The following is a 21,149-nucleotide window of genomic DNA, read 5'->3' as shown; positions in this document are numbered from 1 at the left end:
GGGCAGACAAATGAGGTGAAAAGAGAGACTATTTTGACAATAACAAGCATGAGAACATGCTGTTTAATGCATTCAAGTCAGCTTGGCAGATTTGGAAATTTAGTCATCAATCTTTCTTAAATAAAAATCAATCTAAGTTGTACTAAGTTATACCTTCTGGTCAGCTTCCCTCTCTTTCCCCCCTGCCATCATTGTTAAGCTGTGTCTTCTCCCCCATCCCTCCCAGGACAGCCAGGTACACTATCTCATAATTAGATAATTTGCTTTTGGCAATGAAGACTCTCATTCCTTTGACAGCTGCACAGGCAGATCTGAGCCAATCATCTAAAATAAATGCAAAGGTGCCTGGACTGAGCTCTTACAACACCTGTTTCCTCCAGAAACCTAACATCTGGAATAAAATTCTTAAAAAAGACAGCATCTTAGACAAAAGAGAGCTAAGTGCTGTGCTAAGTAGCAATAAATACAGACCTAGTTGCTACTGATTTTCCTTTAGATCTACAAGAAGGAGCAATATGTGCATGTTGTATTTGAGAAATAGTAGTCTAGACATTTCCCTCCCTCACCCAAGAACCCAGATTCAGGGGTTTTGATTCGTGAAGAACCTGACTAACCCATGAATACCTGAAAACAACCCCAACGAAATTTAAAAGCAAACAAATAAGCCCAGGAGACAGAGCAATTGTTAAAGTCTCATACCAGATAGGTCGAGTGTGGTTCACAATAGTGCGGAAACGAGGTTTGACATAATCGTAATAGCCACTGTTTTTGTGCTCCTCCTGACACCAAACTAGATCAGCAGTTGGATACTTATCAAGTTCTTCTTTTAGCAAGTCAAAGGGGAATGGTGAGATCTGGAAAAAGAGGGTAATAATTGGAAATGCTTTCTCTTACGTGATATTAGCCCATGGTGAGTCATTCCTTTTTCATGGGGAGTGACTCATGTTTCCCTAATTGATTTAATGCTCAGAAATGAATACACAAGTATTTTATAGTTGTACTGGTATGAACAGAAGTAGGTCATAGTCCAGACCACCTGCACTCCTACAGCTTTTTTAGTGAAGTAGCTGTAGCCTGTCCTTAATCAGTGAATGACAATATAGCTTCGAAGTGTACTATTCCCAGCATTTTAACCTAGCAGACTGCATATACAAATTTAAGGCACTACCATATTGTAATCTTCACTTTGTTATGTTGTTCTGGAAAAGTTGTCGTGCCTTCTGGGTCTCATTGTCCAGTATGCTATTGATGTGTTCCTTCTCCACAAGGCCATGATGGATTAGACTATGTCTTCTAAGATGCCAAGTGCTAGAAAAATGCTATCACCATTGATTCTAGGAGGAGTGTCTATTTAAAAGCACAGGAACCCAACTGACCCTGTCTTCTGAGGATCAGGGAGCTCACCTGTTCAAGTCTGGTTATAGCTACTTGTTTCTCCAGGTCCTGGTTCTTCCTCTCTTTCACAAGGTCATAGTACACTTTTCCTGTGCAGAAAATCACTCGCTTGACCTCATGTGGTGCCTGAGCTGCCAGCCCATTCTCAGGAATCACACGTTGGAAAGTGGTACCTAGTTAGATTAGATTACCAAATTAGAAAAAGTGCTCTCAGGGGACCTGACATTTCAATAAAGCAGCCCAAGAAACAGTCTTTTAGTCCTTTACTGAGCAGGCAAGAGGTTGCAGTGATCAAAGGGTTCTCCTGCCTCTCTGGTCCTACTTTCCAGACTGGTAACTTGGCTAAAGTGACTTTCAGCAGTTCAGTTTCAAGAAGTTAGAAGACTGTCAACAATCCAGTCTTTCACCACTAGACAGAATCACATTAACAGGTTTTTAGCTTTGTGTTGTGTATTACATCTTTTAAATTGATTGGACAGCTCAGCTTTGCTTCCAGTTTGGGGTTTTTTTCAGAGAATCACCTGAAATAATGTTTCTTCTTTCCAAGATGATCTCAACCATGTAACATTAATACAGCTTTACAAAATTTCAGAATATTCTTCTAGAAAAACAAAATATATCCATAATGCAACTAAATCTGGCAACTGCAGAAATATTTTCCCAAGCACACACATTACTGCTGTATATTTGATTTAAACCTCTGTTTGAGAGCCAAAGCAAGAATTAGCACAGAACTGAACCATATGTATAAGTGATAATGTGTAAGTACAATTTCAGATGCATATCTTCACTGCTACCACCTCCCAGGAATACAATTTGCTTGGGATACATGAAACTGGAAGAGGGACTTGAAGGTTTCTTTGCTCTCATATATGATTGAGTAGAACTATTTCCACATTAAACGACTGCAGAGTAGCAGACAGCTGCACAACCTCCTATTCTGAATCAGCACACCCACTTACCAGGAGAATAAGCTCTTGTTTGAACCATTTATCTCAGGGAAGAAAAGCAACAGCACAAACATATCAAAGAGGCACTGATTTATGTCAGAATTATCCTGTCCCACTGAACAGCAAAATTCATCATTAAAAAAGACTGAATCTGTGCTTCACTGGGTCAGCTGGAGTCAGTCTTGCTCTCTCTCAGCTTTCTATTAAAAGCAGAGCAAAAAGGGTTAGCTGAGAGTCAGAAACACTTTAGTACCTGCTGTCCTCTTCAGAAGAAACATGAAAGTACGTCAGAATTCAATGTTAATTACGAGTCTGGCCACTATTGAGGTTAGCCTGAAGTAGAGGAGACTCCCAAGTCCAAGTGACAAATCACAGAGCCTACAGAATTTCTAATCTGACCCATTCTACAATGCTTTTAAACAGTAATAAAAACAGCAAATGCCTTTGCTTGAGAAGCATATTTTACACACTTAAAAAAAGAACATAATGCAATATTTAAGTACACTTATACAGTGTAAGTTGCTTTTAAAAACCTGAGCAGTTGTTCTCTTCTGACACCAGTCAAGACACTGAGTAGAACTGGAGACAGCCCAGCACATCTATGCCCACATTCTCACTCTGAACAGTCACTAATTCCCCACCCATTACATGTCACTGCATTTCTTGATGCCACTCCAACACAGTCTAACCAGTGCAAGGCAGGACAAAACCACTGCAGTGTTTGGTGTTCCCCCTGCAGTAACTGTGTATCTCTTGGTGCTGATGGCACGCCAACAACAGCTCTGAACTCACTGATCTCACTTTAGATCACTGGTGTGACACAGCAGCCCCAAAACCGAGCATTGTAACAAGAACTGGGCACCTTATTCTTCCAAATGGTCCCAGTGTAATTACAATCTATCCCTCAATCTTGGTCAGGAGGCATGGGCAGTACACAAAACAAGTAAATTTTTATAAGAAGAGAAAAAGACCAGAGGGACATAGCAGCCTCTTGAGGGGAACATCCCTGCAGAGACGGGAATTCACTTTCCATTAAGATTAATGGCTGGTTATAAGGTAAGCCTGTTAAAATTAAAAATCTATATGTGAAAGCGAATTTTTCAGCAAAAGTCCCTGCTAGATCTCACTATGACAGCTGAAATTATGCTGAAAGAAAAGACAAACTCTGCAGAGCAGATTCTGTTCTTCACAGTCTGACATGCAACTTGGTATAGCTAATTATTTCTCCACAATACTTTGAGGTGACCTACCAGACACCATTTCATCAAAACTGGATTTAGCTTCTGGATGCCTCAGCAGTGACTTGGGTGTCAAAACAATCAGCTGTAAGACAAAGTTTTCCAACACTCAGGAGCTGCTTTACCTACATCATTACATGCAACATCTGTAATACTGTGCACACAAAACCCACAAACTGAGTATGATATAGAATAAATTAATATGAATAGCAAACACAGTAAATTTTTTTCCTGTTTTGAGAACCATGAAAGTTTCAAAATTATTCAGAAGATTTGGGTGGTCTACTCCTTTTACAGGTTCTCAAAATTCACTGCTTATGCTTCTTTTTGACAACAAAAGCAAATCACAGGCTATGAACCAGTAAAACATTCAACAGTTGTATCTTGGGTCTTTGAAGTTCCAGCAGTTAGACATGCAGGTAATGGCTCTGCAACCTGTTAGCTACATCATTAATATCTTGACAAGCTCATCTGAAGATCTGCACAGCCAGATGGAAGCAAAGCTGAAAATCAAGTTTTAGAGCCATAGTAAGTCAGAGCTGAGCTTCTTTCTATCAAACTGGCAACTTCAACCTGTGTTCAGTTAAGGTTTTTCACCAGCAATCCTTATTCTTTTCAGCAGTGTGTCATATGCAAAGACCACTCCTTGTTGGAGGGCTAATTTACCTGGAATAATCAAGTCCATTAATGCAACCTTACCGGCTTTCTGAATGGCAGCAAGATCTGCCTTCGGAGGACATGGAAGTAATTGGCTGGAGTTGAACAATTCACCACAATCCAGTTGCATTCATACAGCTGGGAAACTTCAAACTGCTCACTGAACTCCTGAGAGAAACATTAAAGGCATTAGAAAAATATCTAAAAGATCAGAAAAAAGGCTTGAAAGCCATCCTTCTATTTCTGATTCTCAGCAACTCCCTTCCTCAAAAAATTTATTTAGCAGCTCTCAGCTGAGATTGTTTTATTAGCTAGGGAAGCATCCCTACAAATCATTCCCTTCTGTTTCTACTTCTTACTAAAAATTCATTCAAATAAACACAAAAAGTTTCCATTAATTCAGAAAAGATGGGAAGTCCAGGAAGGAAGATTGAGGAGGACTAGGACATCAGCAGATAGAAGACACAAAATAGAACCTCTTTGAAAGAATGTTAAACTATAATTCAACTTTTGAGTGTACAGTTAGTTTTCACTCTCCCATTTTCTTGGTAGGTATTCCATTCTCTTATACCATTTTATTACATAAATTGAATATGTTTTCTGTTTACATATCTTATGAACATAGGGAGTTTTTATCCATAGCTACAAATGTATATATTAGGTAAGCGTAGGTATAGGCACAATTATATTATAGCATAATAATCTAATTACAGATTGGTACAGCATTTAACACAACCTCCTTGAACTTCTACCTTCTACAAAGAAAGTTGTAACTTCCTTATTATGTGCCAGTGGCAGTGCTTAACTATAGTCAATCAAACAGGTCCCTAATCTGCCAGTACAGTGACAAAAAATCACTTTTATATGAGGAGGAACATGGCTTTGAGAAGATCCTTGCCCCAAGGATAAGAAAGTCAGGGACAAAACTGAAATATCCATTTTATTTTGCTTAATTGGTGGACTTTTCTATTAATGCATGGCAGTGTTTCTTAGGAAATCTGCAGTGGGAAGTGGACGCCCAGCACCCTGTAGAGCTATGTAATTTATCTGTAGAAATGAATGACCAATCTATGAAAGTCTTAGCCCAATCAAAATTAGAAGTTGCTTATTTTCATGCTCCCAGCAATACAATTTAGCTCCATTGCAAAGAGCCAGGGTAGTCTCACTTGACCTCCTTTAGAAATTGGCTAGACACCTATTTGCAGTACACACAGCAACATAAACAAGCAGGATCACTGGCCCTGAGGAACAGCCATAAAAAGATCATGCTGCCAGAGATTAATTGTATATGACCTCAGCTTTGCAATGAGCAGCAATGCTGCATGCTTCCATTACTTTTCCTGGGATCAAGTTAATGTTACACCAAGACTTGAAGCTAAATTCTAACCTGCTATACCTAGCTAAAAGGATGCTTCTAACAAAAAATCTCAGATGTGAAAAGCAAGAAAAGGACAAAACTACTTACTGGATAGGCATCAGAATCGTCATTGCTCATCTGCAGGAACCTCTCAGGCCTGGCTGATGAATGCTCTGGACCCTGGTAAAGGCATCATATAAAGCAATGTTAAAAGGCCAAATAAGCAGTAAGACATCAGTCTAGATCAGTCACTGCATGAGTACCTCCTGTCCCCCTGGCAGCTCTGCACCAGCTGCACACCTGCCCCCCAGCCAAAGGCATCAACAGCACCAGTGAGAGAGAGCACACACCACAGGACAGGAATTCCTTGTCTTCTGTTTTCATAGCAGATCAGGTTTCACATGTATTTCCAATGTTTCTACCAGCTACAAGTGATTTCTACCCTCAGTCTAGCTGCACAATGGAGACCAGTGGAAAGGCAGTGGATCCATGCGGGCACAAGAATGACCTTGCTAATGCAGAGCAAACAGGAGTACAAGGAATGCCAGGAAGAGAAACTCTGGGTGCCTCAGAGTACTGCAGTGACTCACACTTCGTGCATGCTGAAGAGGAGCAAACACAAAGTTAACTGCTGACTACTTTTGCTATCTTAGCAACAAAAACAGACACAGGATCTCTCCTACCATTGTTCACTGTTCGGTACAGGACCAAATACCTAGATGAATGCTTTAGCTAAAATGGATCAAAATACACAGGCACATTATCTGCCAGACTAACCTATGATTAATTTCTGCCTCCTCAGGAGGTATTTTATGTTCTGTCATTACTGAACACTCCCATCCACTGTCTCACTAGCAGTACCCACGGCAATTTCTTGAATTGCACAAACACTGTTAGCTCCATTTTACGTTAGCAAAACATGCATGCTGGCCACAGAAATTATCTGGAATAAGGAATGTAGCAGAAGCTATTATTTTTCCTTTTCATCTCCTTGTTTATAAAGGATCACAGAAAGCTGTGAGGAGTGTGAGAATGCAGTGTGCTTTTTTATGTATTGCTAATGCCGATAGCCTTGGCTTGTTCAAGTGACAGGTAGCCGTTAGGAAGGGCTTTTATTTTGCACACAGCTGTGAAATATTTTAACCCAAACACAAACTATTACACCTCTCAACTCTCTCCATGTCTCCTAAGCTAATAATGTTCATAATGAGATTTTTTTCTTTTCTTGCTGGCCACCTCTCATCATAACTTCTTCTGTCAAAATCTTAATATATGATCTCCAGTATCAGTCATTATTCTGACAACTAGTAGTCCACCTTATTGAACACATCATCCTTCCTAATTTCAAGTGCAGGATTCCAGATCCATAGGAGGGACACAAAGATCATAAGAGGACTGGAGCACCTCTCCTATCATGCCAGGCTGAGAGAGCCTGGGGAAGAGATGGTTCCAGGGAGACCTTTTACAGCACCTTCCAGTACCTAAAGGGGACCTACAGGAAAGCTGGAGAGCAACTTTTTACAAGGGCAGGCAGTGATAGGACAAGAGGGAAGGGCTTTAGGCTGCAAGAGAGCAAGTATAGGTTTGATACAAGGAAGAAAATCTTTGCTGTTAGGGTGGTGAGGCACTGGCACAGGTTGCTCAGAGCAGTTGTAGGTACCCCATCCCTGGAAGTGTGCAAGACCAGGCTGGATGGGGCTTTGAGCAGCCTGGTCTAGTGAAAGGTTCCCTGCCATGGTGAGGGGGTTTGAATTAGATGGTCTTTACAGTCCTTTCCAACCCAAACCTGTGAAGTAGACTGAATCAGACTCTGTGATTCAGTCTACTTCATGGACTAAGGGAATTCAAAGGATAAAAACATTCTGTTGGGAACAAAGGTGTAACACAAACAGCCTAGAACTGTGCCTTGTATCACTGTTTCTTTGAAGTCTGCCTCCACTTTGGAGGTACCAAGTAATCTCGTCACAGACAGTTAAGGACTTGAGAGCAAGGAGCAAAGCTGCACAGAACTATGGTGCACAGTAACAGCCCAGTTTAGTGTACCACAGCAGCAGCCCAGTTTATCGTAGCACCTCTGCAGTTCACATGTTTGTAAATCAAATCCTGCACTAAGCAAGACATACACAGCACAAACCCAGTGCTTCACAAGCACACTGCAGTCAGTACACTGGGAACAGAGATGTTACCAGCACACAATTACAGGAGAGACAGGTGAGGCTTCCCCACCACTCACACACTGCCCCAGCAACAACCTCAGTCCAGAGCCTCAATGTTCACATCCATCTTTGGCTTCTGTGCTGACACCACCAATCAGACTGCCAGCAACTGCTGCGTGGGATGGGGTAGGGTTTATTTCTACTGTGACCACCTATCCAGTGAGACTTACACTGAATCCATTAGCTACTTTCAGATGAGTCCCCAAAGAGCCATTAGGCTGCAGAGTCTTTCAATCACAGCCAACTTGCCTGTGAATGCATGACCTAGAGGTGAAGGGATCCATATCCCATTAAAAATCCTTCCCCAAATCATCTTATCCCCAACACTGTAGTTATAGAAAGACCAGCCCTCCTGTAATGAAAAGGTCCTCTGGGAAGATAAAAGATTTCGACAGCCTGGTGGGATTCTTAAATATTCCAAAAACAGCTAACACTAGTAGCAAAATAAGCATGTTTCAGAAGACCTGTGCAAATCTTTGCTGCCAAGTGGCTACAGGAAAAGAAAGATTAAATGTATTGTAAGTAGCAGAGAACCAGCCCCTTAAGCTGAGTGCTTCCCTGCAGAGGACCACACCTCCTGCTGAGGGCTCATTCAGGCTCTCTCCTCAGGATTCAGTTAAAAAAAAAAATTATCAAAACCCTTATGAACAGCATCAGACCCTTTATTCTTTAAGTACAATGGAATGGAAAGCCATTCATAAGATATGAATGCACCCCAGTGTATCAGGACAGGATCATAATAGAATGGTAATAAACTAAATTGTTTGTGAGAACAGAAATGACAGAGTTTGTGGTGAAAAGGTCTAAAGCATTTATACAGATGGAGATTGCCACTGTGGCACATACGATGCTTTTTTAATAGAAAACTAGAAACAAGCATGCAACAATTAATGAAGGTTAATGTATTGAAAAGGAGAAAATTAACCTTGCCTGACATGATGTTCATGTAATCTTAAAAATAATTTAAAACATTTGAAGAACTATTCTACTGCTGATATGAACTTCACATAACTCTATGCATAGGGCGTGCCCACGCCCTTTCCCTCTACGATGTTGTCTAGTTCCTCCTACTAGCTGCCAAAGAAAAGACAGTCAACAGCTGGTAGAAACATTTTCCTTTCCAGAAAGAGGGAGATTTCTTATTATATCAAAATTAACCAAGGTCAGTATTTTTGAAGAAGTTTTAAAGTTGTCTTATATCACTTCATGGCAAGAGAATTTAGTGCAGAGTTTACACAGACATACTTTATGCAAAATAAAACCAAGCAAGCACTCCTAGACATGATTTCTTTCTTATTGTACACTGAGAATGAAGCTTTCTAGGGGAAGATGGCAGTGTGTTAAGGAAAGCAACCACAAAAGAGAGAGAAAAAAAGGGAAAAAAATGGGGGGAAGTGGTACATGCCACTAAGAAGGACAGGAAGTTAAGAGCTCAGAAATATTCCTCAGGGTTTTTTGGTTTTTACCAGTCAGTCTATCTACATTCTTCTCTGTCACACTGAGGTAGTCCCACGTGCTTAACAGTGCCTTCCTGCCCTGGGCTCCCATCACCACTGGATCCCCAAGACACCTTTGGCTTTTACAGCTGCAGAGAAGGAACTGCAGTCAGCATTTCCCTCCTGCAAGTGGCAGCCAGTAGCCCTCACCATTCCTTCCATCCCGTGTGGCAGGAGCAGGACGATCCCGTTGTGCCGAACCCACTTGGCCTGGCCGGAGCTGATGAACTGGTCTATTATACACTGAGCCGTGTTGTGAAAGTCCCCAAACTGGGCTTCCCAGCACACCAGGGCATTGGGACTCGCCATAGCAAAGCCAAGTTCAAAACCTGACAAGCAAACAAGTAGGAGAATTAGAAAATAAACAGATTTCCTGAAAGTCCTGTTAATTCCTTGTTAAAAATTGAAAATAAAACAAACCCAAAATTAGAGCATGAACTGGATTTTTGTAGCCCTGTTATAAATCACACAGTTTTCAATAGTACCATTTCCAAGCCTGACTTCAATCCTTCAAACTTTTCCTCAAGCACTTCAACATCATAGGAGTTTTTAAACAAACCAGACCCCCCTCCCTCAGCTCCAGCTTTAATGTAATGTTTCCCTAAGAGCTCATTCCTATCTTCTCCTGTAAACATCCACTTACAGCCCAAAAGTTATTTATTAATTTTAATACTTCCACAGCCCTACACAACATTGTCTTTCTTTCTCCCCCTCTCATACACAGATGCTGAAGAAAATTACTGGTGACATCAATTTTCAGTCTACAGACAGGATAATAGTCTTCAGGTCTTCCAAAAAGCTTGAATATAATAGCTGCATGGTAAACAGATCTGGGACTTGGATAAACAATCCCTTCTTAGGCAGGGTTAAGGACCCTTTAGGTTTCTGCTTCAGTGTCAAAGTATTTGATCTCTGTTCATATTTTCCTTTGACCCTTTGATAGAGCAGAGCCTGGAGTGCCGAATGAATACCTGTACTCAGATCCTCCACCTATAGCTTGGAATGATTGTAACCAAAAAGGTTAAAGCTCTCAGAAAAAGCAGAGCTATATAGCACTGCTCTGGGCATAGAGGTTCTCACTGAGGCAAAACTGATTCAATACACAGAGAATAAAACTTTTAATTGATAGATACAATTCATGTTGAAGCTCTACACAGAATATAATGATCTGGTTTCAAATACAGAACTTCAATACAGGAATATTGTCAGTGACATTTACCCCAGCAGATCCACTAACTTTTGGGTCTTCATAGTCTACTCCTTGGTAATTCCAACCCAGTTTTTCACTTACCATCCCCATGGCAATAAATCTTTGAGTCACTTGGATTTTGGACTGCTGATCTCTGAACAGTCCATCCATGACTCCAGCAGACGCTCATGGTCCCACCAAAAGGCAACTGATACATTAGAGGCCAAAAGAAGACTGGTAAGTCAGACAGATGGCCCTTTGCCTGTGAGTTCCCATGACAGGTCTTTACCAAAGAGAATGACTTTTGCTGGCCTTGCCTTTGGCCTGACTGTCTGAACAGCCTTTCCTCCATCTCTGGCCTCCTCATTTCTGTAGTTCTGTTGTTCTTAACACAGTGAAAACAGTGGAAAAATTACACAACTCCAATCATATTCCCAAAGGTATCTGAAAAATAGATTTCCCTAGATAGGCTTGAATCCCATTCTAATTTTACACAAGCATTAAGAGACCATTTCTACTGATTGGGTGACATGGTTGAGAAAATATGCAATATGTTCAAGACTTATTTGTGCATATGCTGCTCTCTGTAAGGGTGGGGTAATCTAGATTTTAGAGAAGCACAAGCTGAGGTCTTGACCACTCAGAGTTATCAATAATCAAACAGCGCTTTTCCAGGAGTATGGAGCTCAATGCATACTTAAAATTTGGTCACAGTGCACACATAATTCTACTTCATCTATGAAAGATCACCCCTAAAACTCACATGGTAAGAAGAGTATAATTTCTCATTTCCTATCTTGTCGACAACTTTATGCTAAGCTCCACAATGTAACAATGTTCTAGGTGAAGCTGTATCAGAAAATGTGATCTTAGCACAGATACCATTTGCAAGCTTTTTGACACCCATAAAAATATCTAGGAAAATATATCCAAATGTAATCTATACATTCTGATTAGTATTTTGAGATTAATGTTGCCAGGACTACTATTTCATGGCATATGTGTCTGTGGTATACACATCTTTGGTATACCAAAACTCAATTTTCCACGAGGGAAACGGCAATGAGAGTTGCTAACATTAAAACTATTCCAATCATTATTGTAGCAGTGGAATAGTTTTGACAGACTAAGTAGACTGTCAAGAATTACTACTACTACCTTCACAGGGAGAAAAATCACTTAAAGAACACGATCTGAACTGGTAAAGTTAAAAAAAAATGCTCGTGGAAGGAGATCCAGACAGATGCAAGGTAAACAACCCAGGAGAGGGTGAGGGGCTCTCCTTAAAGGGAATTGTTGGGGCACCAAAGTCAAGGTCAGGGAAGGTGACATGAACTAGAAAGTCTCCACCATTCTAGAGATAGGACATGAACTGCAGGGGAGCAGGTTCCTAAACAGGTCCCTCATGAGGGCTCAACCTCAGACCAGAATAAAGAATTTTTAAAAAAAACAAAGAAAAAATACAGCAGAGATTAATTGCAAACTTAATTGTTTGCATCTGCAGAAACAAGAACTGATCATTTCTTTAGAATGCTGTGCAAATTTTGTGGGTTTAAAGGATTAACTCTTACACAGCTAGAAACAGACAACAGGTTGAAGCTGTGAGGAAATCCAAGAAAACCAGGCAGCAACTTTAAAAGAATGTCAGGTAAGGAATCTGCACACCCAGAGGGTGTTGGAGAGCAACCAGCCAACTCCAAATAACAGGCAGCTGCTCAGGGCTCAGTGCACACCAGGGCACAGGGAACCAGGAACCAGCACAGCAGTTTGGTAAACTTCTACACCGAGGAGACAATGGGAAGAAAAATACACAGCACTTGATTAAGGCTGCAAAACTAATGTTTTAATTGCTGGAGTTCATTAAGGTCCCTAGATGACAGGCCTAGCAGAAATGCTTGTTTCTATTAGTCCAGTGCCTGCTGTGCTCCCTCACTGTTCTTTCGTCACTCTGCCACAGAATGAAGTGTTGTCAAGCAAAGTGGCAGCTTACACAGCATACTGTGCTGTGTTTTCCCCCACAGCATTTTCATGATTGTCATAGGAACTGCAGTTTTTCAATTAATGTAAGGCTACAGCCATAACTTAATTCAATATGATTTAGAAGGACGTAGGGCACAAATGTTAACTAATGGTTAAAAGGGCTTATCAGTGCAAGGATTTTATGCCAGAAGGAGGAAAGTTATAAAGACAGAGTTTTGCTGTGTTTAACGGAAATTCTAAGCACAGGGACTACAGAGGGATACGCATCCTTTCACAAACCCAAACACAGCTCAGGACAAAGTGAAGTTAATACCCATCTGGGGGCTGACTCTATTAAACAGGGAGACTGATGCCTTCTCAGAACTCCATGCAGATGCCATTGATTACTACAGTCTGTCCTAGTTCCTAACACAATTTCTGACAGGTAATTGTATTTGCTACCCCCCACCTTAAAAATACATTGTTCTGAATAAGCAGTAATACTACATACGTCATCCAAGGTGTGTATCACAAAAAAATAATTTTACATCAACACCTGTCTTCTTCCTTTCATCTTTTGCTTTAAACTCGACTTTTTCCCTTGAAAAAGCTATACTCCAGTCCTATGGTTGAGGAATTTCCTGAACTACACACTAGTTTCAAGTCTATCTTGCCTGATGTTCCTTGGAAGCTCCCAGTATGGGATGCCACAGCCCAAGACCTCTCAAAGGCAGTACAGAATCTGACAAAGAACTTCACCTCCTGGATAGAAACTCAACACTACACAAGCCATTCTGAGGGCTGTAAAGAAAGACAGGAAATCCTTTCAAGTATTTAAAAAATGCTGAAGAGGTAGAATGGAGCATCTGTAAATTACTTTTGTTTTTCTCCTCTATCCTAATCAGCAAATAAATTCAGACAAACTTCTTTTGCTTAAATGACTTCTCACAGCCATCACTTGTACTTCCAGATACTCAGTTTCAGTAAAAGGGAAAAATTATAGGAAGTCAAGTGGATACACAACTAAATTATAATAATCTGGGTATAACTAAAAATAGTAGACATAGGATATCAAAGTTTTCAGAGGTTATTAAATGCTCTAAATTATCAGAGATTGTTAAGTACTCTGATTTAATGCCCAGGTTACACATACTTCAGAGCTTCCTGTAGACAAAACATAAGCAGTTGTCTCAACTACAATTTAACAAGACTGCCTTTGTTTTATTTCTAAGTGAAATCAATCTTGTCAGAGTATCATTTTAATGAAGCAATGGCTCCCCAGGTGTTCCTAACTAGCTCAACTATAACTTGGTGCAAAGCTCACAGCTCTGAACAGATACCAGCTCTTGGCTTATGCACCTGCCAAGGAAATAATCTGTAGTTATATCACGCTGGGCTGTTTAATCCATTTTTACTTAGCTTTCCCTCACAGAAATGAAGGGAATTCCCAAAATGCTTCTGAAGTGTTGCATGTTAACACAGTCATAAAATAAATTCCGAGCACTTTTTCACCTTTTTTCCCTTTTATATTATCTCACAACTCTCCCTACCACCACCAAACACTTCAGTGCACTAATTCTAAACTGCTTCTTTTAGCAGAACTAGATAGTAGAAACAGCAGTTAGAGAAAATAAAGCATTCAGGGGTTTTGGTTCTCCTGAAGATGAATCAGCTCCATGAACTGCACCCTTCCATGTCTTCCATGTACTAAAAAGGAGACCCAGTGATGTTGCCAGCCAAATAAATATCAATTCTAATAGCTCCTCTTTGACTCAGAGCCTTAACTAGAGGAGACATGTTTACACACTGCTGCTTATCCCAACACTGTCTCTCTAAGGAGACAATACACAAGAGTAAAAACGTTGGAAAAGGTCAATATATAAAAGCCAGCAAGGGAGAGAAAACTTCATTATAAAATCACTTCAACACAGAACATGGCATTTTAGTTCAAAAAAATCCAACAAACACAAAAAGCCACATTATCAACTGTTTCTATCAATTTAATCTCCTTTACTGTCAGAAAACATCTCAAACATAAGGAATTTAAAGTTCTTGAAAATTAAAAGTATCAATATTATTAGTTTTGAAGAAGCTGTCATCCCATCTGCTGAAGCAGAAGTGCACAGAAATGGTATTCTTGTTTTCAGCATACAAACAAACCCTTATTTTACCCTATTCCTTGTATTCAATGACTTTTATTAAATCAACTTCCACCTATCTTTTGCTGGGTAAGGTGGAAGGGCAATAGTGAGCAGGAGATCAAGAAAGAGAGAGAACCCACTTGTTAGTTTTTTAAAGAATGGAATTGTGACAGTAAATTGCCTTCACACCATAACAACACTAGGCTTCCTACCGAGGTGTTATTTTTGGAACAAAATCAGATTTCAACCATATCCAGACGTTTGTCACCATCATTTGGATGTAAAAAAACCAAATCCAGAAACCTATGACCCACTTACCCACAAGATTTGCAGCAACACTGTAAACAGGCTCAGATTAAGAAACCCCAGAATACACTGTGAGAAACAATAGGAAATTGGAAACAATCATTCTCTGAAATTGAATTCTTGATTTTTATTTATGCCAATTCTTTTCCTCTTGTTCATACACATCCTTGCTTGCTCTCTCCTATTTAGAGTTTACATGTTAGTGATACAAAAACCGTGATTCTGTTCACACCAATTCTGCCACAGAGCTAACAAAAATATCTAAAAAATCTGGTCTTCAAGTCCATGCTCCAACTGTACAATTTTATACCACTTTAAGTTTAATATTATTAGCAATAGGTAATATGTAGCATTGTAAAAATGACTAAATCATCAAATATTTCTGGAATTTTGAAGAAAGCAGCTATTGACTATCACCTTTATCTACGACAACGTTTCAAGTTTTTCCTTCACACAATATTTTATTATCCATAGGATCAGTAATCCTTTTGATAAATCATTAGATGTATTTGTTTCGTGCTCCACATTCCTCTTGCCACCCTCATCATGTCAGAGTAAGGTTATCCATTCTCTGGGGCTGAAGGTAAAATAATTCACTATGATTAATGCTATCCCTAAAAATAATTTGTTTTCTTGAAATAGCACATTCAGAATAGCAGTTCAGATAAGACCAGGGTGGATTTTTTTATCTTTATGACAAACAGTCCCTGGTTTTCTTGTCATTTCCTCCCCTTTTAAGAAAGCATCAGGTGCATGTTCCAGCACTGCCAAGATCAACAATAGCAGATGGATGCTTTTAACTGAATCCCAGAATTGTAAAATGTGAGGATGCTTGTTTAAGAGATGCCAGAACCTGAGAGGAAGAGCTTTGGTACCTGTTTCATACATAACCATTTTACAGCTTTCTTTTTTCCCCATTCTCTTCCTTGCTGAGCTCTGCTTCTTGTACAACAGCCCTACCAAACCCTAGGCAGATCGAGACGTACCCAAGACCCCGTACTCGGAAAGGGAGCTGTTGCACACGGTATAGGGGGCCTGCTGCTCCCAGAGGTGATTCATGGGAACACAAGTTCTCTTGTCAACTTCTTGATCATGAAGCACATGGTGACGATGGCTGCAAAGAGTTGTTAAAACAGATTTATTAGCCAAGAATCACTTTGGGCTTTAACAGAGCTATTGCCAAAGCTAAAGCATCAACGCTGTGTTCTGGAAAGCAAGCAAGCACCATGGCTATCTTTGCTGCACACAACAGCCTGGTTTGGGTGAAACCATGGGAAATACCATCACATGTCTAATGTAACTGCTGCATTGTAAGAACTTTCACTGACTATCCAGGCTTCTCAAGCACTCACATAAACTACAAATACCTCATCACTAGTAGAACTGGGGGGAAAGAGAAAAGGATGGGGAAGGCATTGCTATAAAACAGAATTACTAAAGTAAAGAAACTCAGAGGAACAAATTGTTATTAAATTTTTAAATATTTAAATTTAAACATTTTGTTCTGCCTTCCTCACAAATTCTAATATTTTCCTTGAAACAACTGTTGTTTGTCTTTAATGGAAAAAAATGTAATCTAATCTAATCTAATTTCAGCACTGAAACTTGAAGGAGTTGTATCCTCTTTCCTGCTATTTCCATTCACATGCACCATTTACAGTTCTCTAGAACACCATTAATCAGCATTAGAATAGGGCACGAAGGAATACTACCAAAACAGAGATGACTGAAGTAATTACTGCAATCCATTAACTCTCTGAGCAGACTGAGTGAATCACAGCAATATGTCCAACTTTACAACTGCTAACATAAGGACAGCTATTGTACTGGTAACAATACTGTGTGTTGTAGAGCTGCCAACACTGAAGTCTGAATCTTTTTGCACTTCCCTTTGCTATAATAAACACTAGCAAAAGGGCTCTGAAATTCATCTAGAACTCAACAATGTAAAGCCAGAAAAAGACAGAACCTTTGAAGAGGAGCACAGAGAGGAAAGTAGAGAGAAAGGGGGAAATTCACATACCAGGCAGCTGTTTGGCAGGAATCATTTTTGCCACTGTAATTTTGATTTTATCATTCAAAGACAGAAAGCTTAGCTAGATGTTAAGCGTTTTGAGAAAAAAAGTTTTGTGTTTCCCTAGCAGAAGGTGATTAAGATGAGCATAGATGGAGGTTTCACATGTGCAATTGTCAGACTTACTGACATCAAACCAGTACAGAATCAAGTCTGCCCCCCTTCCCTCCATTCTCTCAACAGTTTGTCTCCAAAAGGAGAAGGGGTCTGGTGCTTCTGTCTGCAGCTTTGTCTAGCATCTATCTATTGATAGTGTGGAGGACTGAAACAGGAAGAAAACAAGCCATCACGTGGAATATTGAAAGAAAGAACTATTTTCTAGACAGCACTTCAGAAGCCCCAAAATAGTGAAAGCACCCCATCATGTTGTTTTATTATGGCAACACAGTATATACAGTTCTTCCCAAATTCTAGCCAATACTATACCAGAGAAGACAGGCACCAAGATTTATTTCTCTCTTCTGGAAGCATTCACAATGAAGCACAGTGCAGCATTCACCCCAGGAACTGGCATCACATCAAAGGTTTCAATTAAATACATCATTAACATTTTACTCCACAGAGAATCAGGTAAGGCAGCAAACTGTATATATTTTACCAAGTGATGAGATCCTGCTTTCATACCTGCTCCATAGGCATTAAAAGTCTCAGTACAAAGGATGTTATTTCACTTTAAAAAGCCTCGACAACTGGCAACTTGTTTGTTCACAGGGTATACAAGTTCCAAGCAGCCACCACTGGAATAGTATTTAAAAGACTCAGGATCTGCTGCAGCAAGTACCCTCTCTTACTTCTCAGCAATTAGATGGAATGCAACTGTACTTTTTGTTAGAAAGCAGGAGCAAAGATGCCATTTCTGCTTTTCAGCAAGCAAAGGTGGAAAGTGTCTAAAAATCTTTGTTCTGCCTTAAATATTATACTTTAAAATGCTGCTTACAGATACACAGGAAATTTAATTATTATTGACTGCTAGAACCTGTAACATTCAGATTAATGCTGAACAGCCCCAACTTCCCACTCCCTGCAGAAGACCATATTTTTTAACAAACTGTTTAAAGTTGTTTCTTTAAGTGTGGGACTTAAATACTTTTAACAGCATTTAACAGTTATCTCAGTACTCACCTGAAAGTACCTCTCTCCACATCCTGCCCACTTAGTCGGACATGGATCCCTTCTTTGAGAACAGAGCCAAAAGCCATGTATTCTGCTAAGGCCCAGTCAACAACCCTGTTCTTGGTCATTTCCGAGCGAGCTTTCAAAATCCGGGAGAGTCCTACATTGGCATAAAGATCAGAAACAAATGGATCTACTTCAGAGAAATTCTATGTTCACATTACATTCACCATTCTCCTTCCTCATGGGCTAAGCTAAGCACAGATACCAAATCCAATCTACAAATTGTTTTGTTTTCTAGAACTGAACTGCTGGCAAAACAAAGCAACTTGCTTCCTGAGCAAACAGTTGTGTAATGTTCATACCTTGTTTTTGAAGAGGAAAGTAAGGTTTACTGGGTCAGAAACTACTGAGGACAATTAAAAAGACCCATGGTGAAATTCTTCTTCCTCAAGATTTATTTTCACATCTACAACACCAAGTACTGTTTTATAAGAGACTGAAAATATCAGCAGATGGGTTTCTGATTTTTTTTCTTCCTTCCTTTTCTCATTTTTTCTTGGCATTTGTCTTATTGAACTTCTGGAGATGTTATACAGTGAAACAGGCTGGACTGATCAATACTACAAATATCATATAAATAGAAAAACTGTAGCAGCTGCCAATGGTTTTCAGTTGGTAACCAAAAGCTGATTTTTTTCAGTGAAGATTTTATAAACTTGTGAGCCAAAACACAAATCACAACACTGTAACTTTCAAAGGGAACAAAACTTCACAGCTGCACACAGGTGCTTTGAGGCCAGGTGTCTCCTGCATTCACTGTCACTTGACACCATCTTATTTTCACATCTGCACTGATGATTTCGGTAAGATGTCCCATATGTTATTTTCCCATATTTCTCTTTCCTTACTTCCCACAATTTTACAGAAAACCAGCCACCTTCTTTCCACATAAAACTCTCATTGAAATTGCCACATTTTAAGTAAAGAAAAAAGTCTTGAAAAATTTTCCCTTTAGAATGCACTAAACATTTAATAAAACAAAATAATCCTCCCATTGTTTGTTGCAAGACTATATGATATTAAGCTGTTTCACTCTCGTGAAAGGACAAAGTACTTTAAATTTCTATTTCTCTCCCCTTCTATTTCTCCACAAATTCTCTCTCATGGCCTTTTAAACTGCATAAAAGAATCTAACATACCATAATTGTTTTGAACCATAAGTCTACCTTATATACTGGCAAGTGTTCCCCAGTGTCAATGGTTAATCAACTTATTAACGAGAGACCAATTTACCTTTTTAATTAGAATGTCTAATACTAAATTTTATTGGGTGACTATAATTCTTAATTTATCAGTGTCACAACAAAGTGCACAAATGTGTAGAAGAGTTTTAAATTTATCCATTAATTGTATCTGCTCAACAAGCCTGCGATTGAGAACTGGGAATGCCCTACCATCATTACTTGTGTTTCATTTCCCAAAGGAACACAAACACATAGAATATTTACAGAAGACAAACTTTATTCCTTTATGGATGACTCTCAGAGGATTAGCTAGAGATTTTAAAGAGAACAAAGCTCTTTATTCCTTTAGTACGTACCCTACAAGTCAACAAAAGAAAAAAGATCCCTCAACAAAGGGTCTCCACATTTCCCCATAGAATGAGCAGGTTAGTGCTCCCAACAGTTGCTAGATTTCATCCTGACCAGGAAGTAAAACTATATCAGAACTCTGACACAGTGTTAGGGCTCCCCAGTGAGACAGGCACTTAATGTAACAGATGCCAAAGTGAGAACTGAATCTTTTCAGAACAAAAGCCAAGATTTTTTGGAAAAAAAAATGCAAGGACTTGAAGGTAATAACTCCTTTCATTCTTAAGGTTGCAAGGAGACTTTTACCTCCCTCAGAGAAAAATGTATTTTAATTAGGTATTGAACAAAAGTGATGTGATACTGAAAGAATATTATGCTGAGAACAAGTAAGAGGAACTTAAATGTCACATTCTCCTCACCCATAGAGTGGAAGAGTAAAAGTAAAAAAAGTCACAGGCATTTTCTCCTTTGAGAAAAGGCCCAAGAATAATTTCTGCGCAGAAATACAGAAATGAAGCAAGACACAAAGCCAGTAGGAGACACAAAGCCTTCGGCTGACCTGAGTGTATTTTGAAGTCTTCAACTGGCACTGAACTAGCAACGTTGCCAATGTGAGTCAGCAGCTCCTCCGAAATGCCCGTCGGAGGGCAAGACATGCTCTTGGGTTCTCCATCCATGTTAAAGAAGCCTGGAAGGAAAAGATTTGATTAGATGTTCAAAGGACTGTTTAGGAGATATGTATATTATCTACAACTTATTTAACAACTCAAGTGACATTCTAAGCAGCAGACTAAGCCTAGTTCTTCCCCTTTTGCTGGGAAACAAAAATTTTGATTGTCTGCATGACAACAGAAGCTGATCTTACAGGCACACAATAATCTATTTTGTTTCTGCTTTCACTCCCTGTGAAGTCCAACTATGTGGGCAGAAGCAGCCAATAAAAGGCCTATGGCACCTCAATCCCTCAAAAAATAAATAACATGAGACATACTCCTTCTTCCTGACAGCACAGACAGTTAACAGTACAGGAAAACCACTTCTCTGCTAAACTGGAAAAATTGCTTTTTCAAAGTCACACCCTACTCTGCATGTTTTTTAATACAAGCACTTATATCAAGTTGATCTGGCAGAATGCTATATTTACTATTAACAGGGGCAAATCATAGGTCATATATTCCATTTTAAAGGAACGCTGTCTGATAAAATCTATTTAAATCCTAAATTTTGGACTCCAAATAAAAGCACACTTGGATAACACTAGGGTAAGTGAAAGGACACTCCTTACCAGGCCAAGGTGAATCAAGCCAGTGCTTGATGTGAAGGATCTTATTATCCTTAGATCTAGTATATGCTTCTTCACATATTCTATCATACTTTGCAATTTCTTCCTGCAGAACAAGGAGGTTTTTAAAATGGATAAACATAACACCCTTATATCTTACAGATGACACCTCTCATTCAGC

At 39.5% G+C, this 21,149-nt stretch overlaps 1 protein-coding gene across 1 annotated transcript in view; it reads right to left on the bottom strand.

Moving 5' to 3' along the window:
- Positions 1 to 21,149, bottom strand: part of OGDHL (oxoglutarate dehydrogenase-like) — a 50,283-nt gene that overhangs the window by 2,541 nt on the left and 26,593 nt on the right. The window contains exons 13-22 of the mRNA XM_008642798.2: positions 20,972 to 21,074; positions 20,246 to 20,374; positions 18,101 to 18,251; positions 15,891 to 16,018; positions 9,460 to 9,638; positions 5,706 to 5,777; positions 4,283 to 4,408; positions 3,596 to 3,668; positions 1,405 to 1,568; positions 700 to 854 (exon numbers count right to left, since the gene is read on the bottom strand). Of these exons, the coding sequence (XP_008641020.1) occupies positions 700 to 854; positions 1,405 to 1,568; positions 3,596 to 3,668; positions 4,283 to 4,408; positions 5,706 to 5,777; positions 9,460 to 9,638; positions 15,891 to 16,018; positions 18,101 to 18,251; positions 20,246 to 20,374; positions 20,972 to 21,074 (1,280 nt within the window). The remainder of the gene's footprint in view (positions 1 to 699; positions 855 to 1,404; positions 1,569 to 3,595; positions 3,669 to 4,282; positions 4,409 to 5,705; positions 5,778 to 9,459; positions 9,639 to 15,890; positions 16,019 to 18,100; positions 18,252 to 20,245; positions 20,375 to 20,971; positions 21,075 to 21,149) is intronic.

Source organism: Corvus brachyrhynchos, unplaced genomic scaffold (genome assembly GCF_000691975.1).
Source record: "Corvus brachyrhynchos isolate BGI_N302 unplaced genomic scaffold, ASM69197v1 scaffold279, whole genome shotgun sequence".
NCBI lineage: Eukaryota > Metazoa > Chordata > Aves > Passeriformes > Corvidae > Corvus > Corvus brachyrhynchos.
Note: the sequence above shows the minus strand (reverse complement) of the source record. Positions and strands in the feature narration are given on the sequence as shown.